At 44.0% G+C, this 27238-nt stretch overlaps 3 protein-coding genes across 3 annotated transcripts in view; 2 read left to right on the forward strand and 1 right to left on the reverse strand.

Annotated features, from left to right (window-relative positions):
• Positions 1-27238, reverse strand: part of cUnh16orf89 (chromosome Un C16orf89 homolog) — a 302917-nt gene that overhangs the window by 232746 nt on the left and 42933 nt on the right. The gene's annotated exons all lie outside the window — the stretch shown is intronic.
• Positions 776-11726, forward strand: tyk2 (tyrosine kinase 2). The gene is made up of 24 exons (XM_083977143.1): positions 776-938; positions 1538-1741; positions 1882-2005; positions 2103-2235; positions 2375-2538; positions 3317-3707; positions 4042-4218; positions 4550-4707; positions 4816-4933; positions 5565-5748; positions 5835-5950; positions 6059-6226; positions 6320-6407; positions 6671-6798; positions 7190-7325; positions 7767-7918; positions 8033-8183; positions 8287-8378; positions 9044-9233; positions 9568-9686; positions 9860-10032; positions 10699-10816; positions 10929-11039; positions 11130-11726. The coding sequence occupies exons 2-24, from the start codon at positions 1558-1560 to the stop codon at positions 11271-11273; spliced, it is 3519 nt and encodes a 1172-aa protein (XP_083833269.1). The 5' UTR covers positions 776-938; positions 1538-1557; the 3' UTR covers positions 11274-11726.
• Positions 13738-24874, forward strand: raver1 (ribonucleoprotein, PTB-binding 1; the record flags this gene model as incomplete). The annotated part of the gene is made up of 14 exons (XM_083977056.1): positions 13738-14106; positions 15356-15422; positions 17867-18336; positions 19777-19968; positions 20071-20191; positions 21016-21116; positions 21783-21861; positions 22771-22970; positions 23109-23190; positions 23351-23493; positions 23626-23697; positions 23802-23936; positions 24210-24275; positions 24413-24874. 14 exons carry the CDS (start codon positions 13738-13740, stop codon positions 24557-24559), a joined length of 2244 nt encoding a protein of 747 aa, XP_083833182.1. The 3' UTR covers positions 24560-24874.

The following is a 27238-nucleotide window of genomic DNA, read 5'->3' on the forward strand; positions in this document are numbered from 1 at the left end:
TACGAGCAGACTATAAACATGATGATAAATGTGCCAAAAGTGCTCACTTTAGTGCTTATTTTACACATTAATCAATCAAAATAGCCTCAGAAACCCGAAATATTGATAATGAAAATATGTCTTTTATAGTAGCCTAGGCCTAATGATGATTTAATTATTAGACCTTATGCAATGTTTTCTGTGATAATTTGTTGAAACGCCAACTTTACAAAAAAAAAAAAAGTTGAAGATTATTGCCCTCTTTTATTCTCTTTTTTCCCCACAAACTTTATTGTAAATTTACATATGCTCTCAATAGGAACATAATATTACATTATTTTTTTGGCATCAAGTTTCATACATAAAAAACATCAAGGCTTTATATAACAGAAAATAAATGCATAATAAATAAATTAATAAATTAATTTGGATTTCAAGGCACTTTATCACATTGAGACTCTTCAAGGTTCAACATATTGCATTGCAGTTTCCACCATTTTATACATTATTTCATGTTCATTCGTCAATAACTGAACCGAAGTGTTTATTTAACTAATTTTTAAATCACACTATTGAGAGAGAGGCTTATTTTTCCATTTACAAGAGTGGATATGGTGGTTTTTGCCCCAAATTATAGCCTACCCTTTTACAGTCTATGAGCCTACCTAACTCTTAACAACCCTCTTTTATTCTCAAAAAGTGGCTTTTATTTTGTAAGGGTCAGCGCGTGTACGTGCCGTGCGTGTACGCGCTTCCGCACGGCGGCCGGGCGGAGGGCGTGGCCTCGCTGGTTTCGGGAAGGAGCTGCTGTCACACTCTTCACGAGAAGCACGGAGAGTGGGCGACGCGGGGAAACACGCTCAACAGAATAATATGAGCCCCGACCGTCGCAGCATCCAACCGAGACGAGTTGTTTTTATGTAACACACCTCTCAGTGGAAGTGGACCGCCTTTAAATGGTAAGATAGATACTGCTTTTTAATACTACACGCTGCTGCTGCTGAGTTCAATGTTGTTAAATCCTCTATGTTTCCTTGTCTGTGTTGTCGTAGCCAGGTTATAAAACATGTGAGGACTCAAGTTTTTTTTGGAGCTGCTCTGTGACGCAGTGTGTGTTATTTACTTATAGTGTTTATAATAATAATAATAAAAATATAGGCTATATTTATAATAGATAATCGTTGTTCAGCATCAGCATGTGATGTAAACAATAACTTAGACAAGGTGTAATCCCCGGAAGGCCTCTGTGACAAATTGACCCGACGGTCATGTCACGTCATGTTTTTAAAGTTAATATTACGTTTTGTGAATCTGCTAATTCTGTTTTGTGAAATAATGGTGGTGGAAAAGTGGTGTGAAATAGCGAATAGCCTATGTTATGAGAGGGTGATTGAACTGTGAAGGTGTAGCTCTGAATTGCTGGTGGTTGTGTTTACGCAGGCCTTAATGCGTACGTGATATTATGACTGAGTGAAACATCTGTGAGTGAAAACACTGTGATTGACGTTTCTCTTCCTCTCTTGTGTGTGTGTGTGTATGTGTAATATGTGTGTGTCAGTGAGTTGCCTTTTCACCACCATGTCTGGAAACTGGTGGCCCAAGCGTTTAAGGGCAGGGGGCGCCCCAGGGAAGACGGAGCCCCCCCAGGGTCAAGGCATCCACGTTTTCCTCTTCTGGACTAAGGATGGGGAGAGATACTTGTCCCACTCGAGCGGAGAGGTCACAGCCGAGGACCTGTGCATCTCCGCTGCCGAGGCCGTGGGTGAGTCAGCCCAGCAGCGACACCTTTAACTGACCAAAAAGAAAAATGAAAGCATCTTTTCTGTGTCATGCTCAGTGTTACTGGCCCTAAGGGGGGGTTGGGTTGTGTGTTTATCCTCTTGTGTTTTCTTTTTTCCACAGGGATAGCGCCGCTGTGCCATGTGTTGTTTGCTCTGTACAATCCACTGTCAGGCTGCTGGTACAGTCCAAACCATGTTTTCAGTCCAAAGGAGAGCCCCGGCCTGGTCCTTCACTACTGTATGAGGTCAGTACATGTTTGTTAATAATGTATAATAATAATAAAGGGAGTGCAGGTGGTTGTATTCACCGTCAATGACTGTTTTGTGTTTCTTTGAACCTAGGTTTTACTTTTACAACTGGCACGGATTAAATGATAAGGAGCCGACTGTGTCTCGATATCGGCTCAAATCTGGCACCGATCAGGGGAGTTCCCTTCTGCTCGAAATCACTTCCTTGGAGTATTTATTCTCTCAGGTCGGCACTGAACCCTATATTTTCTTTTTCTTGCTCTACCTGTCAAACACATACTGTAGTGTATATAACTGTGTTAGTGCTGCTGCGCAATACATTAACGCTGCCTAACTTCCTCCTTGCCTCTCGTTTCTGCCCTAAGGCTAAATATGAATTTGTGAACGAGGTAGTGCAGATGGAAGCCATTCAGTCAGAGGACGAGCTAAACCGCTTCAAAAACGAGAGCTTGGGGATGGCTGTGCTTCACCTCTCACATCACGCTTTGCAAACCGGCTGCACCTTACGGGAAGCAGCAGAGAAAATCAGGTAAATACATGGATGAGGCAGCTATACACTATAGCAGGTGGTGAAGCCATGTCCTGTTTTACCTGTTAAACCACATTTTAATCCTCTGTACAGTAGTCAAATGGTCATTATGATTTTATTAAGCGTGTCAAATCTGTCAATCTGCCAACAAATGTGTGAAATGGTCCATTGTGTGGCAGTTTGTTGTTTTTTTAAGCTTTAAAACAGAATTCAAAAAAATTAGAAAACAATGGAAAATAGAGCAATATTTCTATTTCTATTGTCACAATCAAGAAACAAAAAGAAAAACACCATTACATTTTGGTGTTTGCAAAGTCCCTTTTCATCATTTTATTTTAGTTTTAATTGAGAAGTGAAGAAAGGCAGTCAGGTGACATGGACGTAAAGGTAAATATTTCAAAATAAAAGAGAAGAGGAGTGTATTATTTAGTTGTGTAGTGTGAATTAATAGCCTAATTAAAAGGAGAGGAGTAGGAACAATCCCTTTTAGATGGTGGGACGATGATACTTGAGTATCACAGATGACGCAATGATCCGCTAATGTTCAGGGGATGTGAATCTTGAGAGGGGACTGGGACAGCAGGTGTGTTATTTTTCATGGCCACAGCGTTGTTTCATCTTGTATTTTGAAATACACACTGGCTTTAACTCAAAACACGAACTGCCTGGACATGCACGGACCAGATTATTCATCTCTCGTATTGCGTGTTGTGTGAAATCTAGATCATTATCACTGGATTCACAGCAACATCATCATATTTCTTTGGTTTTATTCCAGCTTCCTCCACTGTATTCCAAGGTCTTTCGCCAAGCACATTTCCAAAAACAACCCCCTGACGAAATTCAGGATCCACAGGGTGTTTGCGGAGTTTGTGCGGACCTTCCAGCAGCACACGGTGGATAAGGGCCGGCTGGGCGCGCACGAGATCATGTACAAATACATCTCCACTCTCGAGCACCTGGCGCCGTGTTTCGGCACGGAGATGTTCCCCGTCCCCCACCTGGAGGTGCGGACGGACGGCGACGGAGGCAGCTCTTACTCCAGCAACACCAATGGGCAGGGAGCTGCAAAGGACAACTTCGCAGCTCCCGCCACGCACGAAATATTCGTGTCTGGCACCAAAGGGATTCGGTGGAGGAAGGTGTCTGGACACAGAGCTCGTCAGAAGGTTCGTCTACTCTAAACACACAAATCTCCTTGTTTGGCCCGCGCTTTTTAAATTATGTTCCCCTTTGCATTTTGCATTATTATTATTATATCATTTTAAATTATGTAGCACAGTATTTAACCTATGTCTTGGTTGCTCCCTTTGCACTTGTAGCGTATATTCTATTGTTTTAGACATTGTAGGATGAATTTTATCATATACTTCCTCTTTGTATCCTATTTATCTCCCTTGCACATTTCCCTTTGGAGCATCCTGGCAGAAGAAAGTTCTATCATCTATCTATCTATCTATCTTGGATTTTGTCAACCTGTCCGCTCCGTCTCTTTTCCACCAGGCGCAGGAAAACTCCTACCTCAGCAATGACTACATGAGCAAAACAAAGCAGCAGTCGGACCATACGAATGCAAACACTCCCAACGAATGGACATCCTTCTGTGATTTCCCTGAAATAACTCACATCGCCATCAGCGGAGCTAATGTGTGCATTAGCACTCAGGACAACCGCTGCATGGTGAGAGCACTTGTTTACCCCATTGCGTAAAAAGCCCCGGTGCATTTATATGATTGGTAAATGCGGTTGCGATGCACTGCTCCGATTGATGTACTGTATATATTAGTCACTCTGCTGGGTTTTAAGTGCACGTATATACCAGCGTACAGTACAGTAAGCACGGATGCGTCGAGATTCGCTTATATTCTGCACTTCTATATGTGTGTGTGACTAAAAAGTGCTTTGGGTTTTTGGTTCACTTCAGGCATGATATTATGTTTTGAATTTGTATGTGTCTGTAGGTGGGAGCTCTGATTGTAAGCTAGTGGTGTTTCTGTGTATGTGTATGTAGGAGGTTCAGATGAACTCCAGCCAGGAGGCCCGTTCCTTCATCTCCCTCCTGGATGGATACTATCGGCTGACTGCAGACGCCCACCACTATCTTTGTCATGAAGTGGCTCCCCCAAGGGTTGTGCTGAGTGAAGCAAATGGACTGCATGGGCCTATGCAGTGAGTGTTTTTTTTTTTTTTTCCCCTCTTACACATGCACATACAGACACAAGCAGCAGGCTATAAAGAGACACAGGGCGTTATATCACAACTCTGGTTTGTTTCCAGTGATGATTTTGTGCTGCTGAAGCTGAAAAAGGAGGCAGCAGAGGAGGGAGCTTTCCTCGTACGTTGGAGTGTTCTGGACTACCACCGCATCATCCTAGCGGTGCTCAACACAAATAAGGTAAGTCAACGCCCACTCTTCTTCAGTGCAGTCATGTTTAAAGGGATAGTTCAACATTTTTGGTAAATTGGCCCATTGCCATAATCCCTATAGTTTTAGCAGTAGGTTCGTTACCTTTATTTGTCGGTGCAAGCTATTTTTAGAACGGCGGAGCAGAGCCGCGAGATGCTCAGAGCTACGCTACGGAGGCTAATGGGATTTCTTGGTTTCCCTCATCAAATACACAATCCAAAAAATGCAGAGACTGCTTGCCAAAAAACTGCCCCCGACAGGAACGCACGTCAGCGGTTTTGCATGAATTTACCTCGAAAACAACTCAGTCTCATAACGTTCTGTTATTATCTCTTAGCGTGGTGAATGTGCAGGTCACAACGTCCCCACCAGAGCGTTTTGGAGTTGTTGGATTGTGTATTTGATGAGTTTGATGAGGGAAACCAAGAAATCCCATTAGCCTCCGTAGCGTAGCTCTGAGCAGCTCGCGGCTCTGCTCCACCGTTCTAAAAATAGCTTGCACCGACAATTAAAGGGAACAAACCTACTGCTATAACTATAGGGATTATGGCAATGGGCCACCTTGCCAAAATGTTGAACTATCCCTTTAAACAATTATGCTGTTATGCTGTGCTCACAGAACGAGTCGATGCAGAGCCACAAGCAGTTTCGGATTCAGTTCAAGGGTTCAGCCTTCTGTCTGGAGGGATGGGACCGGGAATTCTCCAGCGTCAAGGAGCTGACGGACAGCCTCAAGACCTTTGTGCTCAAGTCCGGGTCGGACAACTTCACCCTCAAAAAATGCTGCTTTCCAAGACAAGGAGGTTTGTAGTTATTGGGCATCTCCTGCATCTCGAATATAAGAGGTATTTTTGAGCATTAACAGAGCTGTATCTTTTTTTTTTTTTAGAGCAGTCCAACCTCCTGGTGATGAGGAAAGGGATGGATCACCACGTCAACGAGCTGATTTCCGTGAATATGACCCAGCTACGCTTCCACCAGATCAAGGACCGGGACATCGTGCAGGTGATGATGACACCCCAATATGAGTCAATATGAGAGAGTCGCCGTCTCACCTGACAAAGCTCGGGTACTGACCAGTTGGGTGTGTCGTCGTGTTATTTTTCGAAACAGGAGCAGCATCTGGGCAGAGGGACCAGAACGAACATCTACTTGGGACGCTGTCGGCCGCAGGGACGGGGAAACGCAGACGATGACGACGAGTTCAACAACAACTCAAACAGCAAGGGGATGCGGGTGGTTCTCAAGATTCTGGACCAAAACCACAAAGACATGGCACTTGTAGGAATTTTGATTTTTGACAAAACAAATAGTAATTGTGTATCCAAGTCAAACACATAATATTAACATTCCTCCTTCTTCAATCTCTCCTAGCCGTTTTTTGAAACTGCGAGCATCATGAGCCAGGTTTCCCACAGCCACCTGGTGTTTGTACACGGTGTGTCTGTCAAAGGATCCGAAAGTAAGTGACATAACAAAGCTGACCTCCTAAAACTCACTTCCACTTTTCAGAGACGCGACTTCCTTGTTTTGCAGCTTTTTGCATCTCTCATAGTGTGGCCCAATGTTTATATTCAAATGTATACAATCAACACTACCAAGTCAGCTACGAAGTGAATGCAAAACAGCTGTTCTGTTTTTATTAAAGAGACATGCCACTTGTTAACATTTTGCCTACGGCTCCAGCAGAGACTTGACCTGTCTGATGTGTTTTCACCTTTGCAGACATCATGGTGGAAGAATACGTGGAGTTTGGGCCTTTGGATGTTTTCCTTCGCAAAGAAAAGGCATCGGTGACTCCTAAGTGGAAATTTATTGTTGCGAGACAACTTGCCACAGCTCTGAGCTATCTTGTGAGTTCAAACACTGCATTATTTTTTATTTTATGTGCCACCACTAGTTATAAATTCAGTCCAGCTCACTTCAGTGACCATGCAGCTTAGCTTAGGGTCATAATGTGAAGTACTAATACAAAGGGTTGTGCAGTTTCCCTCCGAATGAAAGTGTGTTGAATATTTTCACTGGACAACAAGTTTGAGTTTTGAAGTTCAAGTTTGTCTGCACTCAGGAAGCAAACTAATCTTACAATCAGACCAAGCTTTGAGATAAAAGCTGCATGTTAGGTACTTTTTTTTTCTTTTCTTTTTTCTCAAAAATGACTCATACTTCTGACATTTCGTATTTAAACATTGATAACGCTCTCCATCCCAAGTGGTAACATCAGTGCCATTTTGATTTATGCAGGAGAACAAGGGACTGGTTCACGGAAATGTCTGCTCCAAAAACATCCTGGTGGCAAGAAAAGGTCTGGAGCACGATACGACTCCCTTCATCAAGCTCAGCGACCCGGGAATCGGCTTGAGTTACCTCTCACGGGAAGGTCGGTACCGGTACCAGCCACTCTGCTTTACACAAAATGATCCCCCACTTTACCAGAGGAGTCTCCCCAAACTCGATCAGCTTCGGGTTTTTGTTCACTGTTAAGCCTCATTCAAACCAGACTCAGGAAACCGACCATTTCCTGTGACCCATATCCTGTTGCGCTACAGCTTCACCATATACTATGTCATGTTTGTCACTTACAGTTGTCCAAGATGAAGTAACGTGTCTCTGACAAGCTCATATGTGTTGCTTATGAGTTTGTGTTGTGCAATATCATACAGCACCATTTCCTGTGCATCTTTGTAGACTCTTCTGAGATAGAAAAATAATGTTTTTTATTGAATTATGGTTTCTTAATATAAAAATGGCACAAGAATAAGTTGTTCGTAGCTCTTGTGAAGTGTTTGTTAACGCGTGTAACTTAACGTGTAACTTGCAGAGCGTCTTGAGCGAATCCCGTGGATCGCACCTGAGTATATCGACAGCACCGCGCCCGTCAGCAACACCGCCGACCAGTGGAGCTTTGGTGTCACGCTGCTGGAAATCTGCAACAACGGCGAGGTTCCCATGAGCGGCTGTGAGTTGTCTAAGGTGGGCTCACACACGGCAGCTTCGACAGCCACAAGCTTCACCTTTCTGTTTCCAAAAATATCTATAGCTCATATATATATAATCTATAACGATCTATAACCAACCCCCAAACAGAAAGAGCGCTTCTATCAGCAGAAGGGCCGCCTAGGCGAACCGTCCTCCCAGGAACTGGCCAGCTTCATCAGCATGTGTTTGACCTACGAGCCGGTGGAGAGGCCTTCGTTCCTCAAAGTGCTCAGAGACCTCACAGAGATCATGATCAAGAGTGAGTTTTTCTTGCACTCTCTTTCAACCTGTTCAGCGCATTACCACGTGTTATATTATTAGTGTCTTATTTTTCTTTTTCTTTTTCCTCCCCATGCAAACAGATCCCAATATACCTCCCAGTGAGACTCTCCCCGAGCCAGACCCCAGCATCTTTCATAAACGCTACTTGAGAGAGATTCGGGACCTAGGAGAGGTGAGTCTTGTTATACCTGTGAACACAACATCTCCATAACTCCTGTAGCAGCAAAAAAAAACATATTTTTTTCCTGCTCCTATTACCACTATTTGCTGCTTTTAAAAGGACAAAGTGCTTGACATACAGGAGCGCATACGTAAAACAAAAGGAAGGTCAAGAGAGTAATATGGGATGATGACTTTGTTTATTGCAAAACAATAAAACAATAAAATAAGAAAGCGACAATACAAAAGCTGTGCTGAGCCTGACTGTGGTCAATGACAGTTTTGCCACTGTTCCTGCCATCCCCCATCCAATTTAAAACCTCGATCGGTCCTGCCCTCACCACCCGAGGAGGGAGGAGCGCACACATGACATGCACAAGTTAATCAACAAACTCATAATCAAAACATTCTTCCACGGACTTAAATGAATTAAGGAAACTTGAATGCGGCTGCTACAACTCGAGTCTCATCAAATGTGGCACAAACATTCATTCATTCATTCAAGATTTTGGTCATCACAGCTCAAAAGTGAAGGTCACTAGGAACAAAATTTCTCACAAATGGTTGATATTTGATGTGATTCTGCGATGAACATGAGTGGTGGAGTCATCCAACATAATCACAGCTTCTGTATGATGGAGAGTAATCCAGTTCCACATCTCACTGCTCCGTCCCCAGGGCCACTTTGGAAAGGTGACTCTCTACCTGTATGACCCAGCCAACGATGGGACTGGAGAGCACGTAGCGGTGAAGTCTTTGAAACAAGAGAACGGCTTTGTGCCCGACGGCTGGATAAAAGAGATTGAGATCCTGAAGTCTCTTTATCACAGAAACATTGTCAAGTACAAGGGCTGCTGCACGGAGCTGGGTGAGTTTCCAGCCTGTCTTCTGTGTGTGCTGCAGATGTCTTTATTGAATTACACATCAACACACAGCGTCTGCGTGTGCAAAGCAGCGCTCGGTTGCTTTCTTTTTAACTTGTCTTGCAGGGAATTGATTTTCGGTCCCCTCTGTTTCACTGTAAACCTTGTCGAAGCGTGCTGCTGTTTCCATAAGATATTCAATATTTTGAGCTTTCAACACGCAGCATGCCGAGCACTACAGCTGCTTCAGAGCCTAGATGGTCTGCAGCTCGTTCTTTTTTCCTTTGAATTATAATGGAAATAGCAGGATAAACATAGTGTTGTGGTGTCCGTTCACAGGAGGACAAGTGGTGCAGCTAATAATGGAGTACCTTCCTCTGGGGTGTCTGCGAGATTACCTGTCCAAGCGTAAACTGGGCATCCCCCAGTGCCTGATGTTTGCTCAGCAGATCTGTGAGGCAAGTTCATGTCATTTTGGTACTTTGTGCAAACTGCAAAGATGTCACAGATAGATGTCAGGTTGTGTTCTCCTCCCTCCAGAAGAAGCTCTGGTTTTCCATTCATTCAAAATGTCACATGTTTGTAGCATGTGCATCTTTTTTAGCCTGTCGTTTCCTTCTGTTTCGTAAAGGGAATGGATTACTTGCACTCAAAGCGGTACATCCATCGAGACCTGGCTGCCCGCAACGTCCTGGTGGAAAACAAAGGCCTGGTGAAGATTGGAGACTTTGGCCTGACGAAATACATCCCTGATGGCGCAATCTACTACCGTGTACGGGAAGATGGAGACAGCCCAGTGTTCTGGTGAGTCCATGCAGCGCTTAAAGGGATATTTCAACTATTGCCATAATCCCTATAGTTTTAGCAGTAGGTTTGTTACCTTTAATTGTCCGTGCAAGCTGTTTTTAGAACGGTGGAGCAGAGCCGAGAGCTGCTCAGAGCTACGCTACGGAGGCTAATGGGATTTCTTGGGTTACCCTCATCAAACTCATCAAATACACAATCCAACAACTCCAAAACGCTCTGGTGGACAAGTTGTGACCTGCACATTCACCACGCTATGAGATAATAACAGAACGTTACGAGACAGAGTTGTTTTAGAGGCAAATTCACACAAAACCGCTGATGCGCGTTCCCGTCAGAGGCAGTTTTTCGGCAAGCAGTCTCTACATTTGACTCGAAAACAACTTATCTCATAGCGTGGTGAATGTGCAGGTTGTTGGATTTTGTATTTGATGGGGGAAACCAAGAAATCCCATTAGCCCATTAGCTCTGAGCAGCTTGCGGCTCTGCTCCGCCGTTCTAAAAATAGCTTGCACCAACAATTAAAGGTAATGGACCTACTGCTATTACTATAGGGATTATGGCAATAGGCAAATTTGCCAAAATGTTGAACTATCCCTTTAACAATGTTTTTACTGATCTCAGTGATAGCTTTAGCCACTAAACTCCATTTTTTGCACTGTCCAGGTATGCCATCGAGTGTCTGAAGGAGAGTAAATTTTCCTTTTCGTCCGACATTTGGTCCTTTGGTGTCACATTGTACGAGATCTTCACCCGCTGCGAACACCGCAACAGCCCGCCATCGGTACGTCGTCTCCTAAAATGAGTTTAAACCTGTCTTTTTATCTTCTTGTAATTGGTCTAGTAGTTTCAGAACGTGTGTGTGTGTTAAATGCAAACTTTTGTGTTTTTCGTAGAAATACTCTGAGATGATGGAACCAACCCAGGGACAGATGACTGTGATGGTTCTCATTAAACTGCTGGAGAAGCAGCTGCGGTTGCCTTGTCCCAAAGATTGCCCACATGAGGTAGCGCTAATTAAACAAAAATTTGATAGTTTGTTGGCATGACGAATAGCTTGGTATTTTTCATAATTACTTAATTTTTTGAACCAACAGGTGAAAATGGTGATGGATCAGTGTTGGGCTACAGACCCCTCAGAGCGGCCGTCATTCAAATCCCTCATTGAAAAGCTGGAGGCGATTCGCAAACCGTTCGACTGGCAGCCGGGTATAAACTTCTCCCTGGCTCAGATTTGCTGATCAGTCCATTGAAGAGCTGCTTGTCTTTATATCACCACCTTTTCACTTTGGCAACCATATACTACAGGGTGGTCAGTAATGTGTTTCCAGCTGTGCGATGCCTGCCGTCTCCATTTGCATATTTGTATTTACAGGCTTCTTTTTGATAAAAGCACATTGCATCCTCTCATATGTAACATTACCATCATAATAATCTCAACTGGTTGGTGTGTCTTCATTTTGTGGTCGATAAGTTGAAATTCATGGGAAAAGGTGATGATGGCCTGAGCAGTCAGCCACTCCATGTCTGTATTTGTCTATAGAAGAAATAAGGATTTGCATATATCACAGTAAGTATTAAGAATTGCTGTAAGAGAGGGTGATTACTGGCGTTCATATGTTTCTGTACATTTCTCAAGTTAATGTTAACTTTGCATTTAATTTTGTATAAACAAATGCAAAACCTAATAAAGAATTTTTCACACTGGAGCGCTGTCTGCTTTTGTTGGGCTAGTTAAATAAATAGCTTGATTTCAATCGTTTTTAGTATTATGGTTCATTTTCTAGATAAAGTCCATTTTTGATTCCTGCCCCCCCTTGTGTCTGTGCAGACTATAGCCTGCGTCTTAACAAGCTCCCACTTGTGCGTCATTTATCAAGTCAGTTCTTCCTTCTGTGGTTCTGTGGACAGAGATATACTGTGATGAAAACAACTTGTATGATGTTGTGCAATCAGGAAGTGGTATTTCCTTTACCATATAGGTGCCTGTTCACATGGTTCTTCTGTAGATATGAACGACAGTGTGTCACATGAAAATGAAAACATGTTGCACCACTGACTACAACACACCACTTCATCTGTTGCAAACACTGCACCTACAATTATTGGCACATAAAAATAACAACAATGCTGCTCAGGTAGGTGTTTGAACAACAGGTGTTTGTATCTGTTATCAGCAAACACGTTGAGAAGGAAACAACTCAGGAAAAACTGACATTGACAGAGTCTCTCAACCACAACACTGCTGCTGCACTGATGTAATCCACATATTCCACTGGACAAAGCTGGACACAATCATGAAGCACACGATGCTAATTACCAGCCACAGAGGCGTCTCTGGTTTTCCAACCGCGCTAGTTAACGTAGCAGAGCTGCTGCAAGATCTCTCTGTCTGTTTGAAGGGAAATACTGTGAGGGCCAAAGGCTTAAACAATAGGAGTAATGTACCAGTGGATATGGTCAGTGCCAGGCAAAAGTGCAAGGTTGTGCACCCTTCAGCTGAGTCAGTGAAAGCATACTACACTACTGTTGTTCATTTTGGGGGAAAATGAAACTGTCTGTGTCCTGTCTGCAGGAAAAGGACAAGAGCAACATTTGGGAATATGTTAATGTTAAAGGTGTTTAGCCCTGTTACACAGATGCAAAACAGCTCTCGTAGACTCAGCTCGGACATGACTCAGCCTGCCTGTCCTGTCACTGGCTGGACTGAAGGCCCCTGGAGGAGCAGCAGAGATTTTCCATAGCTGAACGCAACAGTGTCTCTTTATCCTTCAGTTACAGTGCAGACTACAGTGTCCTACTATCAGCTGACACTAGCTATCGCAGTCCAGTCAGGAATTCCTGTAAATTCACATTTTGCAGTAATGCCCATCATCTAATTTCCTCTGATTTACTGTATCTTGCACCCGGGAGAAGCCTGCTGACCTACCAAAAACAAAATCTCCATATTATGCACATAATCGCTTATAAACTGAACAACTCTACATCTAATACTTTGTGTTGTCATAATATATATCAATGAAGACATTTAGTTGGCGGTTTATTAGGTAGTGGTACATCCATAAATGTAATACAAAATTCCTGTAATGAGCACTACTAAAAAAAAAAAGTAGCATATAAAATACATGTAGGCTATCTTGTTTAGAAGGGTATTAAAGTTACTATTTCAGGCTCATAACTCAAGTGTACATGTAGCTACACATGACTGATAAAATGATGCATGACTTATTAATCAATTTTGTGTTTGTTAGTTTGCCTTGCAACATAGCATGCTATCAAATTTGCCTTGTTATGTGTGTAATTCATATTATTCTAGTCACTCTGAGAAAGCATTATCTGAGCACCTTTATGACGCTAATCTTAATATTTCATCGGATCTCATAACAGTGGGATGAGATACAAAGAAGTTTGTCTAATTAAAACGCCTGGGGTACCGCTAAGATTAGTTTTTATGACCCCTACTGGCTCCAGGGGCCCCTCACACACACACAAAACACACTGAGGGATGAGATCTGCAGCTTTGCTTTTTATTACAAGAGAGAGCAACCGTAGCCCCGCCCCCCTCGCTTCCGTTACGTCGTAGTCATGGAAATGCGTCCTCCTCTCGACCAATCAGAAGCGGCGCTGGGGCCATGTGTCGATTGTTTAAACTGCTCAAATCAGAGTGAGTTTGCAGACCCGATAAAACTTCCACCAAAGTGAGTGATGGCGGCCGCCGTGTCTGTTAGCGCCGCCGCAGCAGCAGCCAACAAGGATGAAAGCAGCACAGACACTACTGGACTCGGTTTCTCTTCTCGTCCGCCGCCCCACAACGAACAACAACAACACTACGACCAGTACGCCGCGGAGCACGAAAGCTGGATGACGGGGGACCGACGGCATCATCCCGAACTCGAGCCCGGCGGCGGCGACGAGGAATCGACGCCGGGAATCGAGTGTCAGCGGCGGGTTGACGAGGACCTGTCGTCCCTGACCCCGGAGGAGATCGAGAGCCGTTTGGAGAGGACTCGTCGGGAGTTTTACAACCGACGAAAAATCATCATCAAAAACCTCCCCTCCGATGTTAGCAACCAGGTATTGGGTTTAAAAAAAATAAACTTACAAGGGTGAATTGATGTTTGAATTGTCGAACGATTGATTGATTGATTGGCGATGATGAGTCGTTTGGCTAACGTTAGCCTAGCTCTCCTGCCATGCTACCTCAGTTAGCCTACTAGCCATTTAACTCGGTAGCTTACTTTTTTTTTTTAAAGAAACTTTTGAATTGCGACTTTTTTTTATTTTTGCTTTGACTACAGTATTTTCATAAGCCAACACACTGTTAACTAGCAACCACGCTAACACATTAATATTGCGCTTAAATATGTTTGTTTTAGGTCGACTCATAGTGGTAAGGTTTTAGTGCCAGGTGGTCAGATAACTGTCATCAATAATGGTCATCTGTGGCCTGCATGACCTGCCAGTCCGGCCTCGGGGGAAATAACATGCTAACTTTAATAATCTTAGTTTATTTCCACTTTTTAAAAACAAATATTATTTTTTATTTCTTTTAAACTAGGTCATTCTACTGTCTATATTGTGTTTTTTTTGTTTCTGTTTTTTTTTACAGGTGCACTGGAGCTTTTCTCATCAGCCCATCTGTTGTTATTAAAGCTGGCTGCTTTTTTTTTTTTTTTTTTTTGGTAGCTTCAATCCACCAACCACAGATTTTTTTTTTTTTTTTTTTTTTAGTCATGATGCCACATTTTTTGGGAACGTGCCTGACTCGTGGGGAGCGGTGGGCCTGCGGGCTGTACCATTGTTCCCCAGGGGTGGGTGGTTGGTGGTTGCTGCTGGTGGTGGTGGAGGAGGGGGGGCTGGTGGGTGGGTTAGTGGGGGTGGGACAGGGACAGGGGATGGGGTGGTGGGAGTTCGAGATGTGAGTTGCAAAATAACAAAAGGTGGAAGGCGTGTGGGGACAAAACGTTTCAGAAAATGCTAGACAGCATCACCATTTGCGTTTGTGAATGGGCAAAAAAACAAACGGAGAACAATTTCTCCTACAACAATGAGTCAGTTATTCACCTCACCTCCCTCACCCCCCCCCACACACAACAGGTGCACTTGTTACTAGTTTCCCCTGTGTGGGCAATGGATGAATTAATTAATTATCTGGCTGCCACCACCAAAATCTGCAATTAAGCAATTTCTTCTTCTAATTTATGACGAGCAAAACTACAACTTGAAATGCGGTATTTTATGTTTGGATTCTCTATTAAAAGGATGTAAGACATGATTATTTTTAAATATCGAGATGTAATTGTTGTCTTTCTCTTATTTACAGGAGGTCCATGAGCTGTTGGGAAACTATGACCTGAAGTACTGCTTCGTTGACAAATACAAGGGCACAGGTTGGTCTTTTGCTGCTTGTCCATCATGCCGTCATTTTTTAAAGGAGTGCAGTAATGTATCTATTGACACAATATAACTTAAGCTGTGTGCCATTAGAGCACTTCCATCTCTCCATCTTCTACAGTATTTCCGGATGAGGGGGAAATTGCAGAGGAAATTATGTGACTAAGCTCATAGAAATATATAAATGATCTTGATCTTGAGGGAAATATTGAATAAAAGGGAAAATAAAGTTACAGGAGGAGGATTTTTTTTTTGTTTTTAGGCAAAATTACAGTTCATTTGCATGTTCAGTAAAGATGTTGTTTACATGCACTTATGGCAATTTGCAGTAATTATACCCTAATATTTGTGCAGCTGTACATTTGAGTTTGTAAGTGCGACTGAGGTGCGTGTCTCTGTGCTGCTGTACACTAGTGTGCCAACTCTAGCTGAGATTTCAAGCTGTGTGCAATGTTTGCTAGCAGGGAAGGTTATCCATTTACCTAGCACATTTCAACTAAGCCTTTTCTCCAACTGAGTTCGGCTGCTGCTGTGTTTCTTTTTTTCTTTTTTAAAGTGTGTGTTTGCGGGGGTGGTGTTGGTACTGGGCAACACAAAAATCAGTCAAAACGGTTTGACAGAATCGGAAATTGAAGGAATACGAATTCATTCCAACATATTCACAAGATGCCAGACAGTAGCAAGAGGGGGAGGGAGGAGGAGGAGGAGGAGGGAGTTTTTACGATGATTTAAGCACATGACGGATGAGCTTGCCATCGGAAGTGTGAAAGCTGATTTATCAGGATGAACTGTCATTAAAGAAATAAATCGGACAGAAACATCCACTTAGAAGAAAATGGTTTTGCACACTGGCAGAGCGACATCCCACCAGAGCGAGGCTGAGCTGCACAGGCACGATATCCGTTTTGAGACGGATGGTAAATTCAGGGTGCGCCTGGTACCGACCAAACTGGTCTGGCACAGAACCAGTAAATGTGTAAGACGTGCTTTTGTGCAAAGTCTTGTGGTGGGGAAAAAAACACACCACTTTTCTTAATGTAACTTTCAGAAGGAACCACACACACACACACGTGGGTAACAGGATGTTTACTACAGCACCACGGCCGGGCCTGAGTCTACCTGTCTGCACTCTAACCAGAGGCTATCACACAAAAACACACACACACTGTTGATGGCAACATTAAAACTTTATTCAGGTCATACGGTGACAATTTGTCAGATCAAGTGCGTTTGATTCCCAGTCAGCCGCCATGACAGCTGTTGTAATTTCAGCGAGGGAAACGCTGCAGCGACATAAAAAGCCGGTGTGTGTGGTGGTGACACCGTGCCACCAGCGTTGCCTTTTATCAGACCACCTGAAGGAGAGAGGATGTCACAGCCAAGGTTTGCTCTCTGAGACCTGCAATGCAAAGAGATGGGTTTTTATTTTTTTCCTTTAAAGGAAAATTCCAGTCTTTTTCTAAGTAAAGCTCTACAGCTCTAGGTCCCCGAGTGCGACCATAGGAAAACATCTGAGAAAAATATGTGCAGCCCGGACCTAGCTCTCCTCCTGCTAGCTGCGCTACACTGCAGTTAAACAGCGTAAGTAATAGGGGCAGTTCTTCTAACCGTGACTTTGGCCTCTATATAATGCTCAAAATATCACTACACATGCTTTGCAACATCCACCAGTTCCTTACCACACAACACTAAGTGCGAATAACTCCTTTTAATATGAGAGAGCAGTGCTAACGTGTGTGTTTTTATCACGCACCGGTGTTTACTCTAGCTTCCTGGGTAAACCTTACTAGTTGACTGTTGAACTCTGGACAATTTCCATATCAACAAAGACAAAAATGCAAGGAAAACATGAATTTAGGAGGGAAAAAATGAATTTGGATGGGGAAAAAAGCATCAATATCACCATCCAAAATTATTTTTTTCCTCCTAAATCCATGTTTTCCTCACGTTTTTGTCTTTGATGATACTGTATGGAAAATCGTCCCGAGTTCAACAGTCGACTAGTAAGGTCTACCTAGGAAGCTAGAGTAAACGTGTGTTAGCACTGCTCTCTCTTATTAACAGAGTTATTCACACTCAGTGTTGTGTGGTAAGGAGCTGGTGGAGGTTGCAAAGCATGTGTAGTGATATTTTGAGAATTATATAGAGGCGAAAGTCGCAGTTAGAAGAACTGCCCCCATTACTTCGCTGTTTAACTGCAGTGTGGCGCAGCTAGCAGGAGGAGAGCTAGGTCCGGTTTGCACATATTTTTCTGATTTTTTTTTTTTTTTTTTTCCCTGTGGTCGCACTCGGGGACCTAGAGCTGTAGAGCGTTACTTAGAAAATGACCGGAATCCTCCTTTAATGCCGCCTGAACGAATGTGTCTCCTCACTTTGCACCCAACCCAACGTGTGTTTATTGTCTCCCTTCCCCCCTCTCTGTCCCCCTTCACCCCCTCAGCGTTTGTGACACTGCTCAATGGGGAACAGGCGCAGTGTGCCATCAAAGAGTTCCACCAGCATGTGCTGCGGGACAGGGAGATCTCCGTGCAGCTGCAGCCGACGGACGCTCTGCTGTGCATCGCCAACCTGCCGCGCGCCTTCACGCAGCAGCAGTTCGAGGAGCTGGTGCGTCCCTTCGGCAACCTGGAGCGCTGCTTCCTGGTGTACAGCGCCGCCACCGGCCACTCGAAGGGCTACGGCTTCGTGGAGTACATGAAGAAGGACTCGGCGGCGCGCGCCAAGTCGGAGCTGCTGGGCAAGCAGCTGGGCTCGCGCATGCTGTACGTCCACTGGACCGAGGTGGGCTCGCTCACGTACCCGCTGCTGCACGCCAAGTGTCTGTGCGTGGACCGCCTGCCCCCCATCCTGCTGACGGCCCAGGACCTCCGCAACGCCCTGGCCGACACCCACGCTCCGGTCTTCTGCCAGGTTAATCTCCCCACACACGCAACAACAAAAAAACCACACACTTCTTGTCAAGTTGAAATGCTTTTGGATCATTTTCTAGAATGACCTCGAGAATAATGGATTTAGTGCCATTTTTCATTGACTATTGAAATCCATGAAACCAAAAACATTGTTTTATATTTTCACCAGATATGTTTTTTTTTCTTTGTATCGGTCGTCACTCGACAAGGTCACGTTAACAAAGAGCTTTTAGTGGTCCGATAAAGGTCACGTGCTGCTTCATGTGTCAGAAAGTTGTAGAATTGACCCTGAAGTTGTGTGTTAAAAATGATTTTAGGGGGATTGTTTACAAATGCTAGGAAACCATTTTGTGCAGCTGTTTCCCCCCACCCCCACCCCCATATTTGATCTTTTCACCTTTACCCCAGTTTTTCATGCGGTCACTCAAAGTTTCTATAGCATTGAGCATTGCTGGTCTCTATGGTGATGACCACCTGACTCCCCCAGGTGGTGTCATTCAGCAGGCTTTTCTGGAATGGGAGAGGGTGGTCCTTTTTTTCACAACACACACAGAGTGACAGTTTTCTGCTGGTTCCAGTTTTTTTGTTCTTTTTTTTTTTTTTTTAGGATTGCGGTAAAAGGCAGCGATGATGATTAAGGGGCAACTGTTCATGAAAGAGAAACCATTTAAATTCCCAGCACCAGTGTTTTTTTTTATTTTTTATACAGAGTACAACAGGTCTGCTTGTGAAATCAGGTGGCAGTGAATCATGAGGCCGTAACTTAGGATAATGAGTAAAGGGCCATTTCAAAGGAAATTCAAAAGCTTCATTTTCAGTGTAATAGTACTTATCTATGAGTAATTGAAGAGGCAGTTTGATGTGTTTTTTTTTTTTTTCACCCCCTTCACACTTGACAGTAAAAATGCAGTGGATGAGGTTTGCCAAACTTTAAATGAGTTTGAATAATATGAATGGAAACTTTTTAAAAAGATCTAATAATTTATTCCCTCGCAGTTCTCGCCTTTTTTTTCTCTTCTTTTTCTCGGTACTTCCAGTACATTTTTATAAAGCGGACATTTCATTTTTAGGACTCGGAAGAGTAAATCTGAGACTTAAATGACAGGCTGCTGTAGAAGAAGAAGCTAGAAAATGTCCTGCCTGCCAGTTGTGTGAACGGTTACTGCGTTATCAGTAAACAAAACAAAGGGAAACTCTTTCTGTGAGAGATTTTCTACATTTCACTGGTACATCTCAAGGTTTCTGTTGCGAGTTTCTCTCATAAATGTCGTTTCAGATGAATGTTCCACTCAAACATTGTGCTGGGTGTAAGTGAAAAGCCACAGGCCCACCAGTCAGCGCTTACCTCGTGTTTATTGCGTTTATTGGCAGTAGAACCCGGGATAATTGAGTCACTGTGAGATTAGAATGAGTCGTTTTTGTTTCTCTCTCCCTCTCTCAGCTGGCTCAGGGACAAGATGGAAGTTTTCGGCGTTTCGCAGTGCTGGAGTTTGCCACCGCAGAGATGGCCGAAGAGGCGCAGAGGCTCACTGACGGCAGGCTGCTGGGCGGGACGCACATCAGGGTGTCCTTCTGTGCCCCCGGCCCCCCCGGGAGGAGCATGTTGGCTGCTCTGATTGCTGCCCAAACCATGGTATTTAGACCTTAAATTACACAGTCTCCGTGTGTCCAGTTACTGCTCAGTGTGTGTGTTGTGTGTGTGATCACCTGTCTTGTTTTCCTGCCTTTTGAAAAGGCTGTGAACAGGGGTAAAGGTCTCCTCCCTGATCCCACGGCCATGCAGATACTCACAGGCCTCAATAACCCCGCCACCCTCAAGATGCTGCTCAACCCTCTGTCGCAGGGACACAAACAAGGTGAGGAAGTCCGCACGGGCAATTTATCAACGGATTAAAGAGGAACTGTGCCAGATTTTTAGCTTAACTATGCAACATTTTTACCATAAAGAGCTTTGGAGTAATTGTGATGGTTTAATAAATGACATGTAACCTTGTTACGAGGGAGAATGGAGGCAAGATCAATGCCGCCGACACGGTGTCTCAGCTCTCATCTCACCGTGGCACCATAACACAAACGTGCAACGTAATATCTCTTGTTTATGACGGATAAGGCGACACAAATATACATGTTGTAACATTGAATATGATATATATCGCCATCTACCGATCTATTGATTGCTTTCTCGCTGGCTTTGTTGTAAATAAATGCACGTGGCCAGGAGGTGGGTTGACAGTGACCGGACTTGCATAGTTTCCCCTTCATTAAGCAGTTTTGGAATAATTGTGCTGGTTAAATTACTTGTTACGGGGAGAATGGAGGCTCTCTGCCTTCCACCTAGCGTCTCTTGGCGGAAAACCAACCTTTCATGATCAGCGCCTCCGACCCAGATCTCGTCTCAGGAGAAACATGGACTGTTTTGCAGCACAAACGCACCCTGTTATCCGTAATCTCTTGTTTACATTCCCCACCTCGGTAGACATCGCTCCACGGATTGCCCTTCACACCAGCTTCGTTGAAAACAAATGCACAGTGAAAGTATGCACTCCGAGCCTGTAGGGGGAGCTCTGTAGAGGGGAAATAAAGCGACAAAAAAGGGGAAAAGCAACAGACTTGCGTAGCTCCCCTCTAACGTCAGGGTTTCCTCTGGTGCTGTGGATCCTCACGTTGTCCCTGTGTGCAGGTATCCTGGGAGCAGCCCCCACGATGCCGCTGCTGGCCAACCCTGCGCTCTCCGCCGCCCTGCTCCAGCTGCTCCTTCAGAACCAGGCCAAGGCCCAGCAGGTACTGCCGCCTCGCCGCCTCGCCGCCGCCGTCTCCATCTCCGACACGTTCCTCTCAGCCGCCCAGCCTGTTTTTTGATTCATCCTCTCCCACTCACACGCACCTTTTTTCCCCCTCCTCGCTCTCTGCTCTTTCCCTCTTTTACCTTTAGCAAGCCTTTCTGGGAAATCATCTTCTGTGGGCTCAGGTGCTGCACAATAAAGAAAGCCCTCTAGTGCCTTGTGTGAGTGATAATGGTGTTTGTGTTTGGTTATCAGTGTGTGAGCGTGAGTTGGTTGCGAAGCTTGATGAATCCTGGCCTTTTTTTATGTGGCTGCTGATGGAAAACTCGGTGCCGAGGTGGGTAAGCTCTCGCTAGGAAAGTGTGAGGTTTGTTTTTGAGTGTGTGTGTGTGGGGTGTGCTTCAAGTGGTGCTGAGTGATGTGGTAGGTGTATTACTCTATTGTGCAAAATTGTAAATACCCATTCTGTAAGACCATAATTTTCATATGTGGTGAGTAAGCCCTGCTGCTGATTTAAGTGTGCTCGTGTAACTTGGCGGGTTTTTTTCACCTCTGCTCCGGTGCCGCAGCCGCTCCGTCTGACCCTCTGGTGACACTGAACTCTGCTCTCTCTCTCCTTCTCTCTCTCTCTCCTTCTCTCTCTCTTTCCATTGGCCGCCAGCAGGCAGGACTCATCGGGGAGAATCCTCTGGCCGCTCTGCCTGTCCAGCAGGGAGTCCATCTGCTCGGAGACCTGCCCCAAGGTTTGCCATCCGCCCGCTCCAGCCACAGCTCCTAAAGCATGTTTTTGCCTTTTACGATGCTGAACATCTGTAGCCCACTCCTCCTCGCCTTGTCAGTCATGCTTCCGGCTCTTGACACTAATCCTGATATCTTGGTCATGAAGCTAGATGTGGACGGGAACCATGTGATAGCATAATAAGCCAAACACATTAGCATTTGTATTTTTAAAGGGATAGTTCATTGCCCATAGGCCCATTGCCATAATCCCTATAGTTTTAGCAGTAGGTTTGTTTAATTGTTGGTGCAAGCTATTTTTAGAACAGCTGAGCAGAGCCGCGAGCTGCTCAGAGCTACGCTACAAAGGCTAATGGAATTTCTTCGTTTCCCTCATCAAATACACAATCCAACAACTCAAACGCTGCACATTCACCACGCTATGAGATAATAACAGAAGATTACGAGACATTGTTTTCGAGGTAAATTCATGCAAAACGGCTGATGCGCGTTCCTGTCAGGGGCAGTTTTCAACTCTGTCTGGTAACGTTCTGTTATTATCTCATAGCGTGGTGAATGTGCAGGTCACAACTTGTCCACCAGAGCGTTTTGGAGTTGTTTGATTGTATTTGATGAGTTTGATGAGGGAAACCAAGAAATCCCATGAGCCTCCGCAGCATAGCTCTGAGCAGCTCGCGGCTCTGCTCCACCGTTCTAAAAATAGCTTGCACCGACAATTTAATGTAACGAACCTACTCCTAAAACTATAGGGATTATGGCAATGGGCCAATTTGCCAAAATGTTGAACTATCCCTTTTATCAAGCACAATTTTGTACATCTGAGAGGAAACCGAATGGGCAAAAGTAAAAAAAAAAAATTAAGATTTTGCAAATTAAGATTTAAAGGTCACGCTTCTTCTTTTTAATTCCTCTAGGCGGTGTCTCAGGTCTTGGTCTTCAGACGGATCCTCTGGCTCCTCTAAAGCCAATGCCACTTGGCAGAGCGCTGACGAGGGAGCAGGAGTCTCCCACAGCAGCGTGCACCTTCCCCCAGACTTCCTCTCCCACTCTGCAGGGCATCTCCATGCCCCTGATGGGCGGCATGATGGGAGCAGATGGTCTCACAGCACAAGGGGTGAGGTCCCAAGTAATTTCCAAACTATGCTGTTCTCTCTCTTGCGTTGTGTTTGTGTGTGTTGTGTTTTTTTTAATCCATGTGTAAGTGGTAAATTTGTGCAGCAATAAAAAGCATCTCCTCCTTCATTCCTGTCAGGTCTCCATACTCGGAGATCCTCCCAAAGATGTGAATCTTCCTCAGAGCGCCTTCCTCAGTGTCAACAACGTGTTTCCTTCAGGTAAGATTTTTCTTTTGTGGTGTTGTCTGCAGCGCACGGTTCTGAATTTCCTACTTGGCAGTCTGTTGGCGTTTGCTGCACCGCCTCATTTATTCAGGAAAATACATGCAGTGTGTGTGTATCTGTGTGTGTGATGCCTCTGTTGCCTCTGCTACTCCAGGAGGAAGCTGCAGACCTCACCCCTATAGGAAGAGGCCAACACTAAGCAACGTGTCCAACCAGCACACACACCAGAGCATACAGCCAAACTACAACCTTCGCTACCAGGACTCCTACAGCCCGGAGTATCCTCCTCTGCACCAGGTACAACCGCCAGATCCCTCACTCTCCTCTCCTCCTCCTCTGTCTGCACTCGGCACAGCTCGTTGGCTGCCCTTTTCATTTCGCTATATGATGTGATTTGGTCTGATACCCATCTGGTATGTCTTGTCTCAGGACCCTCTGGCCCACTTGTATGAACAGCAGGAGAACCTCGACACCGGGGCCTTGGCAGGATTCGGACAGCAGGTAGTGTTTCTTTTTTTTGTTTTTCTTTCTTTTGTTCAACCAGTTCAAGCAAATAATTTCTGTTGTAATAAAACGGCAACTCTGATGTTCAACCGTCTTCGCAGACCTCCCGTCACCCCGAATACAGCGAGAGATTTTCCCACTACAACTTCCCGCCCAGCCCACCCCTCTCCTCATACTTCAGCTCAGGGCCGGAGGCTTCCAGTAACGGCAGCCTCCACTCCACCCAGCTCAATAGGGTAAGTCTAAAGCTTTGGACTTGATTCATTTATTTATTTATTTACTTCCCTTTTTATAAAAAAATAAATAAATTAAAAATTAACATCTCCTTTGGTCTCAAACTATCGATTACCTGCCAGTGGGAGAGCATCAAGGTAGCAATACAAGAGATAAAACGGGGAAGGGTTACATTCCCGGAATAAGCCCATGTTCAATAATTAATGTTATGCTGTGAGTGCACGAGCCTCACACAGAAGTCTAGGTCACTGAAAAGTTGTGATGTTTTTCCTCAGGCTGTGGGAATGCCTCCTGTGAGCCACACCAACAACTACCCCCCAGGCCTGGGGAATGCTGTCAAGGTAATTTAGACTTTCTTGCCTTTTTTTTTTTTTGGAGTCATAACTTTCTAACCTTTTTTTTTTTTTTTAAATTAACTCTTCCTCCATTGATTTTTTTTTTCTTTTTTTTTCTCCTTTCATCGTTATGCCAGTTGCAGACTCCAATCGGTAGCCACAAGCGTGTGTTCTCCCGGCTGATCCCGTCTCCAGAGCCGAGCCCCGAGGGCGGCTACGTGGGCCAGCACTCCCAGGGCCTCGGCGGTCATTATGCAGACTCCTACCTGAAGAGAAAGCGTATATTTTAAGTACAGCCGACCGCGTGCTGCTGTACGAGTAGCCATTAAACAGCCAGGACGCGATGGCACCTCCTCCATGAACTTTCGTTTGGCAGTCCTTGGATTTGTCTCCTGTGTACTCCTGTGAGTGACCCCTGGAGGGCGCTGAGGAGTGCAGCCTGTTGCTATCTGGACACTTGTGTCACTCCATGGGAATTCTTGGTGGCTGTTTTTTTCTTTTTTGTGTATATATGATTTTAGTGTGTTGGTAAATTAAGTTTTTACTTTTTCCATTTTTTGACTTTTAATTTTCTGTTGAACAATGTGTACAGTGAGAAAAAATGGTTAATTAGCTAATGAAGTCTTTTCCTCTTCAGCATCATTTTTTTATTCTTGTGTTGAGTGTGGTGTATCAGCAGAGCTACATATAGTTTGGCCAGTTTTCATTGGCAGCCATAAGCTGCTTTTATAATGTTTGACATCTCACTTAAGTGAAGCTGTCCACAACTACAAGCAAAGGGATTTGCATAGTATAAAACCAAGCTTTACTTCAGAGGCTCAACTCTAAGTAGCCTTACTAAATTCAATGTAAAAAGTTCAGTGGTTTGTTTAATGAGATGGTGTTTTTTGTGTTATGGTGTTATTGTGTTTCCCCCCTTCCTTCCACTAAGTTGTATATTTTCCTGTATTACTTTCTGGATTCAGGCCTTTTTCTCATCGGTTAACATTCAGCTTTCCATCCACCAATGACAGCTGCGTGTACCTGCTTGTGTTATTAAGATGAAGTGTTCTACCATTCTGGCATATTTTCTCAAGCCTCAACTTTTCCACGTTTGTTTGTCTTTTTTGATCCACACCCTCCAACTCGTTTTTACGGAGTCTATTCTCTACACTGGTTGTCGAGTGATGCACTTGGAGGGCACAGGTCACAATCCTAATCTGTTCTCACCCACATCGGATGCCATTTATTTTTTTTCACATCTCCAGGAGTTGATAAATTTCTGTGTTTTTATGTGAGTTCTGTTTTTTGCTAAGTTAAATTTTGAATGTCTTTTGAAGTCCACACACTTCGATGGTGGAGCTGGGTGGGTGCAGTGAACATCCGCTGTGCACCATCCCTCGAGCTGCCGGCACAGAGTGAACACGGGAGTCTGGGGCGAGGGGCTTCTCTGTGGCAGGTGGAATGATGGACACAGCTCATGTTCAAAGTTTTCTAGTAATGGTGGGATTTAAGTCTGTCTGAGGATAAACTAAAGGAAGCTACTGGCAGATGATTGGTCAGTGACATGACTGTCCTTGTTTTCTTTTTTTTCTTTCTTTTTTGTGAATAATTACCTGGTTGACAGTTTGATTGTGAAAACCCATTACCTCTGACTTCTGCTAGCAAATGCAGCTACACTTGAGCCTTAACATTGTTTTCTGTGACGTCATCCTGCCCTGTGTTGGCTTCCATCTACATTTTACCATTTCTGTGTTTATTTGCCGTGTAAATAGTTAAAGCTTGATCATTTTTCCTGAGTCCAAAACTTTTGTTTTCTTTAATAATACCTGCCCCTGGTCTGGTGTTCTTGAATGAATTTGCTGCTCCTTGTGTGTTTTTTTTTTTCTTTCTTTTTTTTCGTTTGCCTGTATGTTTGAAAGCTGATGTGACCAAGAGTGGCGCCACAGCAGACTGCTCATGTTGTGTATGGACCAAGAGATGCAGCCGTACTGTATGATCATCATTCATTTTGATTGATTTGATTCTAACTGCTATCTTCTCCTCTGTACCGCCATGGTTGTCTCTGTATGTGTGTGATGTGAGCGAGTAAATGTTATTTAAACTCACTGTTGTGAAATCATCATTTAAAAAAAACTTCAGAGAATATAGACTGTGGCTCTGTGGGGTTGGCGTTTAATGTGAAAATATTTCAGTATTAAATATTTAACCTTTTTGGTTTGACACTTCGTGAGCACGCAATTTGCTCTTTGAGCCTAAATGCCTGCAGAGTTTTTAATTTTGGAGTATGATTGAAAAATTTTAGAGAGAGTTGTTAAAGTAACCCTTAAAAGATTTGCTTAATTAGACTTTAATTGTGTCTCAAAACCTGGAGAGTTTAATTGCAGAATGGAACAAGAGCATCTGATTTACATATAACCATCTACAGGCTCTGTAAACAAGATTTAAAAAATAAAATATATATATACAGCAGAAAACTACTTCATATTTTATACAGTGTTTATATCTAAATGATTTAATGTAGCCCTTTTTGAAAGAATGTTTAAGTGCTTTCCATAAAATAAACCAAATGTTACCAGTCATAACTATAAAACAAAATGGCAGCAGTTATATCTATAAAACAAAAATGGCAGCAGTTATAACCATAAAACTCAAAACTATAAACATAAACGGTGAGGAAAACAATGTCATCCAAAACGATAAAAGCAAATGTATTGTCTCTCTGTTATGGCATGTGGTGGTTTGGTGGCACGTGCGTGTTGGTGCACGGGGAGTGTGCCTATGTTCCCTCAGCCCTTTGTTCCCTCAGCCCTATGTTCCCTCAGCCCTATGTTCCCTCAGCCCTTTGTTCCCTCAGCCCTATGTTCCCACAGCCCTATGTTCCCACAGCCCTATGTTCCCTCATTTCTAAGGATTTTTTTTTCTTTCCAAAATTAGGCCCCATGTTCCCACATTTCCTTTATGATCAATTTGCATCAGATTTTATCCCC

Source organism: Trachurus trachurus (genome assembly GCF_905171665.1).
Source record: "Trachurus trachurus genome assembly, chromosome: 8".
Classification (NCBI taxonomy): domain Eukaryota; kingdom Metazoa; phylum Chordata; class Actinopteri; order Carangiformes; family Carangidae; genus Trachurus; species Trachurus trachurus.